Source organism: Chironomus tepperi, unplaced genomic scaffold (assembly GCF_022539635.2).
Source record: "Chironomus tepperi strain 1889 unplaced genomic scaffold, CSIRO-AGI_Ctep_v1 contig_388, whole genome shotgun sequence".
NCBI classification, from domain to species: Eukaryota; Metazoa; Arthropoda; class Insecta; order Diptera; family Chironomidae; genus Chironomus; species Chironomus tepperi.
The window spans coordinates 260,808-271,450 of record NW_027226510.1 but is presented as its reverse complement, the minus strand read 5'-3'; the positions used below and the strand labels follow the sequence as shown (position 1 = coordinate 271,450).

The 10,643-nt window shown below is 34.4% G+C and overlaps 1 protein-coding gene across 1 annotated transcript; it reads right to left on the bottom strand.

Moving 5' to 3' along the window:
- Nucleotides 1-391: 391 nt before the first annotated feature.
- On the bottom strand, nucleotides 392-8,608 carry LOC139096409 (phospholipase B1, membrane-associated-like). The gene is made up of 8 exons (XM_070648113.1): nucleotides 8,010-8,608; nucleotides 4,502-4,615; nucleotides 2,965-3,026; nucleotides 2,753-2,851; nucleotides 2,374-2,659; nucleotides 1,104-1,161; nucleotides 923-1,040; nucleotides 392-848 (listed from the first exon to the last, which is right to left on the bottom strand). Exons 1-8 carry the CDS (start codon nucleotides 8,287-8,289, stop codon nucleotides 639-641), a joined length of 1,227 nt encoding a protein of 408 aa, XP_070504214.1. The 5' UTR covers nucleotides 8,290-8,608; the 3' UTR covers nucleotides 392-638.
- Nucleotides 8,609-10,643: the final 2,035 nt, after the last annotated feature.

Below are 10,643 nucleotides of genomic sequence, written 5' to 3'. Positions count from 1 at the left end.
TTCAACTGTAAACTGAAGAAATACTATGTGCAAAAGTCTCGCACACCCTCACTTGTTAAACCAGTGATGTTCAAAGTTTTTTGAGCCACAGCACACCATGGATGCAGACACTTGTTCACTGCACACCTGAGCTGATTCTAGGACACACCAGAGAGCCGGGGCAGAAAGTTTGGACAACATTGCGTTAAACAATCATTACCTACTTGACGCTCTAGCGCAGCCCTGGAACTCAATGAACTGAATAGTCAAATTCTTCTTTTTATAAAATATAAAGATGTAAATTTAGTTATAGATGTAGAGTATTTTCTATTTTCTATTTTTATTCCTGTACAACCTTACAAAAACTATCTAGATTTATTTCTAGGACAAATTTACAAAAAAGATTCTTTTCTTCTCTAAAATCTTACTACAATAATACACTAATAATAGGAGAGAAATACCACAGTATTATAATGTCTTTTGTTTAAGTAAAAATAAAATCATATAACTGAGCTTAAAGGAAGGAGAACAGAAAGCCTTTAAGTGCATAGCATTCTCTCAGAAATCACAAAATCTTCTTAAATGTTATTAATAGTATAATACCATTATTTTACGGTACATTCACAGAATAAGTTTTCTTTATCTCCTATTGTTAATAATTAACTATTATCATACGTTTTAATGTAAGGATGTTCTCTTGAGGGACAATTGAATTTCCTTTGAGGACTTGCCCAATTTAAAGTCTTTTTATTATCTGGCTCTAACATGTTATTCCATAACGTTGTTCCAGCCCATGCATGGCCTTTTTGTGATAAATGGAAGCAGTCAAATGACAATAATGATAAATCACGCTTTCCATCCACAATAATCTGTAAACAGCAACAACAAAAAAAGTAGTTTTCAATTAAAAATTATTAGCATAATTAACATAAAAAATAATTACAGATATATTTTTTGTAAAGGGCTGATACATGACAGCAAACTCATCGAGGCGTCTAAACTCATCTAACTTTGCAACTTCTTCTTCGACACTGATGAACTGACGTTGAATTTTTTTCCATCTGTAGAATGAATTTGCAATTAATGTTTTGTTGATATGGCAATAAATTTTCAACAATATTGACCTTTCTCGTGACTCTTTCGTGATGTTAGATAATGATCCAACCCAGCAAGCGCACTCGCCTATTACGAGAAGAAGATATATGTATGAAGTGATGTCAGGTCATAAAATTCTATCGATAAATTATCATTTAGTGAGTAAATTGAGTTTTTTTGTAGAGTATGAAGGTAAAAATGGTGGAATTTACTGGATATTATGTAATGGGAAAATTTGAAGAGGTTTGAATCTGGTGAGGATAGAGTTGTAATTACAGGAAGAAGCCTGAGTGGACAAAAATTCGTTACAAATTGTCATCAACTAGGTACAACGTATTTTCGCCTGCTCGGGATATTTTTTCATAATTTACTAAAATAATCCTTAAAAGGCAGACATTTGAATCAATCAACTTTGCGGAATCTTCATTTGAATGATCTACGTCATATGCAAGACATTCGCAAATTCATCATAAAATTAACATTCAAAATTCATAAATATTGTTGACCTTATCGAGCGATTTCAACATATTTTTGCCAAAGCGATCTTGATTTGATTGACAGACCAAAAAACTACAAATCAACTTCAACATAAGTTCAATGAATTTAGTAACATTAAAGACATTTATGATTTAACGGTTTATTTTAATTTAAATTTTGTAACGGTTTTTGACAATTTAAATTTTTTAGAAGCAACGCTTTAAAAATTAATTTATGTTTATAAAATGTAAAATCATTAATTAACATACAAAGACAAGATTTAGCGGTTCCAAACCAATCGATACCGGAATAACTCGATGGTACAAAGCTGATGCTTCAAACTAGAGCTTTCTACAATGTTTGGTTGTCGAGATTTCGTTCCCTACCCAACCAGCCAACTATCAGGCCACCCAGCCAACTAGCCGACTACCCAACCAGCCAATCGGCCAATCAGCCAGTCAGTCGGTCACCTAGCCAGTTAGCCGGCTACCCAGCCAGTCGGTCACGCAGCCAACCAGTCGGTCACGCAGCCAGCCAGCCAATCATCCAGCCAATCGGCCAATTATCCAGCCAACCGGCCACCTATCCAGCTAGTCATCCGAACAAAGTGTGTTATTAAGAGCGCAATTTTTCAAAAATCCGCTAAAAATGATGCCAATAAATGTCAATTTAGTAAGCAATTAGTGTACTACAACTCCAGTCCACACAATAGCTATAGCTTCCAAACCTCATAAACCTTCAAAAACCTCACGATAACAGGAATGTCTCAAAAAACCTTGACGAACAAAAAAAACTTCACGTACAAGTTCAAATATCACTTACCATGATGAATAAAGCTACAAGATTGTGGCTTTCCTCGAATATTTATAACAGTCTCAACATGCGGCACCGATACAATGTTAACAAAAACACGTGGTAAATTACTTTTTAAATACCTTAATGTTTTTGTCAACGCAATTCTATGCATTTCCGGTAATCGTTCAGGATTCTCCATAAGACATAAAAAGCTGCATATATCGTTGCCACCAATTGTTATTGTAACAATCTTCCAATCATACTTAAAATTAACACGTTTATCATTCTTGATTCGTTTAACTAGAGCACGTGCCTAAGATTAATGTAATGTAATTTTTATGCAATGGTTCGGTTGGTAAAGTAACGATACATGATAGACAGTGAATAATTACATCAAATTAATTACCATAAAGGGCATATCCGTTGAAACAGCACCAATTTCGGCAAGATTAAATTGAGAAGCCTTGTGAAATGGAAATGAATCATCAAGTGAATAACCCACGAGCTACAAAAAATAAAAAAGAGAACCAGCAATAGAAGTAATATGGGAAGGCAAACGATATGATAATTGATTTTTAAGGAACGAGAAAATGAGAAATAAGAAAAAAAAAAATTTACCGATGGATTGAATTCTTTCAAAATATTTGGAAGTGTTGTTGCATTTCTCCAGTTCCATTGGCCTTAATTAAGACAAGAAACAAAAAAATAATGTATTTTAATTTCCATGAAGTCATGTGAGCCAATAATTTAATCAAGGGTAAATTTAGCCTTATATTAATAACATGAATAATGAAAGAACTTCTTTGCAGTTGGAATTAATTGGAACAGAGTTGATTAATAATGTCTCTATCGATTTCATATGAGTTAGGTAATTTGGATTTCGGCAGTGGAACTAGAAGACAAAAAAAGCTTGTTCTCAAGAGCAAAGCAATCACTTGCAATCTTGATCAGCCACGGAATATGCACGGCGTAGAACTGGCTGAAAATTTAGTCTCAGACTGACTTAACTCTAGCCTGAGGCTGGACTTAATCAAATTTGTTATAATGTCAGAGTCAAGCTACTTTGAGACAGATTTTCAATCATTTTAACGCCGTGTGTCTATCGGATACAAGTGTATTCTGAACAGCACGCCGTGACAGCTTGGGCACCACTGCGTTGTCATATTAATGGGAAGACGCTAAGATGCACTGATGGCACATTGATGCATTTCGACTAATTTTAACGCCGAAAAATATTGTTCCACGAATTGTGCAGCTCGGGTATTTTGTACTGTATTCGAGAATGTAAGCTCTCGAGAGCATGCTCTTAGTCTGTTAGGGTTTGCCTGATAGACTCTCAATAAGAGATAGACCTTTCCATGAAGAGTCAATCCATTAACACACGTTTCATTTGGATAAAAAATGTGTTTGGGCCGAATGGAATCGAATGAAATATCGATTATATAAGGTGCCGGATGAAAGATTTACATTTATGGAGCGGATGAAGAAAATTTAACAGTGTCAACGTCTTGTGCCGAACAATTTAGTAGATAGAGTATCGGCATAAGATTAGAGTGACGATACAAAGACAACTGTGTTTGGACTAATTTAACAGTGAAAATAAAGCTTTTTGAATTGTTCTGCTCGGTCTAGATTCTAGTTTTAGGAAGTACTATCCGAACAGCACAAGACAGAGGAGAGAGAATAATGTCTAAGTAGCTGTTTTTCTTAAATCTGGATTCAATCAATTGCCCAACTGATATTCTGTTGATGTCATTTTTGGTACATTTCAAGAGAGAGCCGCACACGACCCAAAGTTCGGAATCAGGTCGACATGACTATAGCATGATGCATGATTTAAACCGAATCGGTCCAAAATTTAGAGCCATTCCAGCCTGGACCGAATTTTTGATCTATTAATCCAGTGATGAGTAACCAATGTGCAGCATCACACTAGAATGCCATCAATTTTTTTGGAAATGTCTTAAGCCGTTTGCAGTGTTCTGTTTCGGTCGAAGCTTACCACAAAGAAGTGCCGAGAAATATAAAAGGCTGCCCATCACTGGACTAACGGATTTAATTTGCACAATTCGAGACGTACATCAATATCATCTCAGAATAACTTCCATTACTTCCAACTCTGACCAATTAAGCAACAAAAATAAATAAAAGTTACCACCAATACTCCAAGACAATCCTCGATTCTCCATCGACAATTCCGCTATTCTTTCTGCCATAGCGCCAGTTGAACATGTCAAAGAATCCCCAAGGGCTCCAATCACTGAAATATCTTTTAATTTAAAACCATTAATTATTGATCATTTACTGTATGTTGCTGCATAAAATCATAACATCAAGACATAAACTTGAAAGAATTACGAAATAAGACTTTACGATGCATTAAGTGTTTTGTGTATAGGAAGCGATTTAAAGATCAAAGAACTAATTTATAATAAAAATTTTGATTTACAGCCAAAGACCGCAAATTATGACGTATTGTAAAACTCAACACGTAATGGAATGCAACTATAGTTCAAGGTTGACTATAATTAACATTACTGCTGTTTAACAGCAAGTCAACCGAAAAAACAAAGTTTCAACAAGCAGCAGTAGTGAAATGAAGAAAAAATTTACGGTGATTAAGGTGTTTACATTCACAAAAAACCGCTTCTTGCACAGGTTACGATCAAATATAATTAGTATGAGATCATGTTAAGTCATTTAAGCTTCTCAGTATGAAGAAGATGATTGAACTTTTGGTAAATTTGTTGCTGATTGATGTTTTTGTTGAGAATTAAAAGATTATTTTTTGGCACTTTTTGACACAATTTGAGTTGATTATTCTTAGAAATTTGGAATTTGTTGCTTTAAGGAAATTTTGAATGCTGTAAAATTAGGGTAGCCGTAGATATAATGCTGCAAAATGTTGGGACACTTTTGGAAAAAAATCGAGATCTTTTTAAGTTTGGTTTGGTTTAGTTCTAAGTTTATTTAAATTAGGTTAAAAACTTGCAAAAAAGTGCAGAAATTAATTGAAATTCCGAAAAAAAAATATTTTCAGTCCTGGTCTTGAACCCGGACCTTCAAAAGAAAAATGTTCAAAATTTGTCAAAAATTCCAATATTTGCATAGAGTTTTCGACTTGTTGAGGCTGACACAGCAGCAAAGCTGAAAAGTACAGCAACGTCCCGGCAAAAATACAGCAGATGGCCGCGCTAGAGTAAAATTTAGTCAAATTGAGTCTTCGATATCAGAAATTGACTTAAAATTGACTAACTAACGATTTATTGCAATTCAAATTTTTAACAAAAGTTCATTCGCAGCCAACTTCATGTATGTTTACAAATGAAATATGAATGAAATTAAAATAATTAATTTTCAAATATAGAAACGATTACAAGACTTAAGACTATGTAATGAGCCAATAACTCAATAAAACTGATCTAGCAAGTCTTATTCGGTCTCTCTACAATGTTTACAACGTGTTTTAAACGGTAGCCGACCAGAAAAAGTGTTTTATTATCCGAGAAACACAAACGAAAAAGACTCCGCCATAGAAGTTTCGATAAACCTCTTATGTCCTCTTAAGGCAGCCAAATGGACGCCAAAATTCGGCAACTTCCATTTGATGTTAATAAAGGAGGTTTAGTAGTACCAAAGAGCTCATGGGATTATTGTGTGAGCGACGTTGCAAAAGTACTGGGAATTGGAAACTGGCAGAAGTTATCTAACGATAGATCCAGCTTTAGACGAATTCTAATTGCGGCAATGAGCCGGAGGTAGTGGAAGTAAGCAAGTAAAGGAGGTTTAGCGGAGCCATGCCGAAGCTTTCTTCATTTGCATCACTCGGGTAAACTGTCTTTATTTTCAAAAATGCGCTAATAACCAATTTGCTTTGTAAAAATTAGCAGATATATTACTAAAGGTCAACAGTGCCATTATTTCTTTTGTACTTTTAACAATTCAATTTGCACTTTTTGAACACTAATTAAGCTTATTTTGCACTAATTCAATAACAGCTATTCAATAGTAATGCTGTGCGAAATTTCAAATTCCAAGATAAAATCAGCCAGAGTTGCAAAACAGGTGCCTGTGACAGGCAAAAACCGTATAAATTCTTCCTACAAAACCATACAAATTATCAAGAATTTGTACGGTTTTTGCCTGTCACAGGCACCTGTTCTGCAACTCTGAAATCAGCTTATTTTGCATAAAAAAATTGTAAGGAACAAAAAATCAGTTCCATAAGTGTTATAATAAATATGATAAGTATAAACGCAGTTTGGTGATGTAATGCAGAAAATTGTTTATAAATTCACGACGAATGAAATAATATTACGTATGGATATCCAACATGTTTTATGCACATTAATATGAGAACGGTGGAATTTAACACTGTTGATATCCATAATGATGATGATGATGTGATTTTGAGTGAACATTAAAATTTTTTGGTGTCATATGTAAGGATGAGTAACTAGATGGGAAATGTTTTAATTAATTATAACGTCATTATGACAGGGAGACTTGCTGATCACGTATGACTTATTATTTATATTAACATTAAGGTGAAAGATGTGCCTGGGAAATTGTTGACATTTTTTGAACAAATGATATGATTTTGCAACCATCCGGTGCTAATGCCGGTCTATATGAGTATGCCGGTCATGATCAGGGCCAAAAAGAAGGGGGGAGGAGGGTTTTGAAATTTTCTGCAGATGTTATCCAGCTCACACTTGAAATCGGTTATTGGCAAGCGGGAGCCAGCGATAAAGCCAGCTTCAGAGGCCGACTGAGAATCTGTACGGCCAGCGAAGTAAGTAAGTAAGACAGAAGCTCATGGCGATTTTGGGAATTTTTCACGAAAAAAGCAAATTGAAGAATTTTTTTTAAAGAGGTTATGGGGGAGCTTGACCCCAAATCTACTACCTCCCCCCGAATACACCCCTGTTCCTGCTCCAGCTTGTGACACACTTTTTATGATTTTATTAAACACTCAGATCTATTTTGAGTAAGTTAATTCTGACGAAACACCTGAACACCACGGAACATTGTTTGAACACTCCTGCTTTAATTAAATCTAAGTCCCGGAAAACACAGGCTATAAAATGGCTGAATATCCGGCACCAGGCTATCACGACTCTAGCCCTAAGATATATTCTATTAAATCCGGTCTAAGCTAGAGTCAAGTCGGTTTGGAGCCTAATTGTTTGCCATTTCTACGCCATGTGCTTTCCGAGAACTTGTCTTTGAGTGTGGCTGTCTCAAAAACGACCGTTAATTTTTTTCAAAAAAAAAATTAGGTCTTTAAAATTCAAATTTTTTTTGACCGTTACTTTTACTTTTCTTCGTAACGGAAATTTTTAATTCAAAATAAATTGAGTTGAAATGTTCGAATTTTTGGAATGTCGGAAAACTCGAATTTGAGACAGCCACACTCTGGTCTAGTCGAACAACAACTACAAAACTACACTCATGTCCAGAAAACACTACACATAAACATTATCAGAGTTGCAAAACAGACTCCTGTGACTGGCAAAAACCATACAATTTCTTGATAATTTGTATGGATTTGTAAGAAAAACCATACAAATTATCAAGAATTTGTTCGGTTTTTGCCTGTCACACGTGCCTGTTTTGCAACTCTAAACACTATCACACCAACAAAAATTTTGATAATTTACCCCCGGGTCTCAACTTATGAACACTCTTTGGCGATTCCCGGCTTTTGCCAAGCTTAACATCACACGGAAATTTTGCATTTTTTGTAAACTTTTCCTGCAAAAAGACACCTTTTGTCTTATAACTCGTCTTTCCAATCGTATTAAACACAAAGTCCCGAAATCGATGAAAGAAAAATCTCAATCGTGGATCATCAAGTCCAGTCGTAAGCTCAAATATTTCTTGCGAGAATGTTGTTGTTGAGATAGTAAGCACAGCAAGTAATAGAAAAGAAAATTTCATGTTTTTAATGGCACACTTATTGACATTACACAATACCACAAAATATGACAAGGAATTTAATTCTGTTATTGAACACTATTCAGCACTTCTATTGAGTAATTTTTAAAACAGTCAATTGCATAATGTATAATTTAATATTTATTGAGATTCCATCCAATGATGATGACTTAAAAGGTCATAAATATAATAACTTAATTATGTCTTTCTTCTCTTTTTGGCTTGATACAACACTTTACTATATCCATTAATATAATTTTACAGGAATTAAATCAAATATTTGCGATCAGATCTTTATTTATTTCAATCCCGACTTACAACGCGCTCGTCTGATCTGCAACTGAGTTTAGGTTGAAGACAACATATGGATAAACAGTACCATTTACTCGATTTTAGACTAAACTCATACCCGTCTGGCTTGTAGTTACTATTTTTTTATTATTATTATTCACAGTTCATTGAAACTCATGAGAGATTTTTTATTTTTCCTCTCTATGTTATTACTATGTATACATGTTCCACATTTTGTTGTGTTATTTTTGTTGCTGGCTGCTTCAAACAAAATCTCGCTTTACTAGACATGAAATTATTTATGGCATATATGAATGAGCAAAAAAAAAACGGCTTACAAGTGCAAGCTAAATATTATTTCTTAGATGCTAATAATGCAATTAATAATTTGATTTAAAGAGAGTATTGCAAGGGATGCTTAGTTGGAGATGATCTGAAAGGCATGGTTACTTACTAAATTTGCTGGTCGTATAGATCAACTGTGATCCATGACCTACCATCTGAATGGCATGCTGCAGTGTTGTATGAACCACATGAACCTCATGAAGTGTGCGGTTTCGGTTGTGCATCTGTGTCACATGCAAGGTGTGACTTGGCCTAATATAGTAAGACCAACTGTTTCATACAGCATGAAAATAGTGTGAAACGGTGTCCCAAAGATGATACGACTCTAGTGTGGAGTTGGATGTTGTAAAAATCTGTATCCATACTAGAATCTTACCAACTTGGTGACATTATTAAAACATCCTTCTGTCATCTGGGGACACCGTTTTAAATTATTTCCATGCTGTATGAAACTATTGGCAAACTTTATTGCGCCAAGTCTCATCTTGGTGCTATCCGGGTGATACAATTGAAATAATGATCGATAATCCGGTTTCAAATCGACTTGAGTCTTGCCTGAAGTCAGATTTAATTGAATATTGTCTGGAGCCAGAGTCTTTATTGTGGATTTTTGGTTATTGCTATCCCGGAAAGCACATGCCGTATAAATGGCTTCAGACCGACTTGACTCTGGCTAAAGGCCAAATTTTATTGGATCTGGTCGGTGGATATCATTGAATCACGATGGTACCAGATTTTTTGTAATGTCAGTCCCGGAAGACACATGATTTAGAAATAGCTGATAATCCGATCACAAGCCAACGTAACTCTGGCGCAAGGCCAGATTCAATAAAACTCGGCTTCATATCAGCCTGAAGCTATTCAACCTGAGGCTGAATTTTTGATCATTTCTGCTTTCCGGGTACATCATTTGTCTTCCGAGACATGTGCTCATGAATCATGATGTTTATTAATTTTAGACAATAGCCTAAGGTCGACTCTAATTTTATATGGAGTTTTGTCGACTTTTTCATACAAAATCCAAGTCGACTTCAAGCTCTGATGTTAGATTGTTGCCTAAACTTCCGTATTGGATACTTGTTTGTCATGAACGAGTTCTAGGATTTAATTTTTAATATCAAGTTTTAGCCCTATATCTCCTATATAATACCGTCATCACAGCTTCCAAATTCTCAAGTGCTACAAGCTCTCAATCTATACAAATGTATGTATTTTAAAACTACATTGTAGTTAAATCTTTGGACATAACAAACAAATAAACTCAAAAAATTCAAAAAATGCGCCAATCAATCAAGTATTACTGCTGTACTAATCCATACATAAACTATCTACAACTATCTATAAGTATCAATTAAATACCAAAGAAATTTAAAAAAAATATTGACAGGTTTCAACATTTCCTCTTTACAGAATCGAGTGTTACACGCATTACAGATTGAAATACTCGCGACCGCACATCGAACCTGTCAATTTGATAGCAAAATAGACAGCATATGTATTAATTAAATATTTTTATTGGAAGTAATATTAAGTTAATTTTATGATTGTTATTTCTGATGCAATCTGTTCTTTAAAATGATTACTAAATGTATCTGAAAGGTACACTGATAAAAATAATTTAATATTTTGTATTAGATTTGTATGAGAAAATCTAATACAAAATATTAGATTTTCCTCAAATACAAAAATATTAGATTTTAATACATTTGTATTAATTTTTT

What these genes read in the sequence shown, in the direction of transcription:
- LOC139096409 (XM_070648113.1), bottom strand. Translation starts at nt 8,289, where the DNA reads ATGAAATTTTCTTTTCTATTACTTGCTGTGCTTACTATCTCAACAACA. An exon ending in ACGAAAGAGTCACGAGAAAG is followed by an intron (nt 1,041 to 1,103) that starts GTCAATATTGTT and finishes TTCATTCTACAG; the next exon opens with ATGGAAAAAAATTCAACGTC. An exon ending in CCTTTACAAAAAATATATCT is followed by an intron (nt 849 to 922) that starts GTAATTATTTTT and finishes TGCTGTTTACAG; the next exon opens with ATTATTGTGGATGGAAAGCG.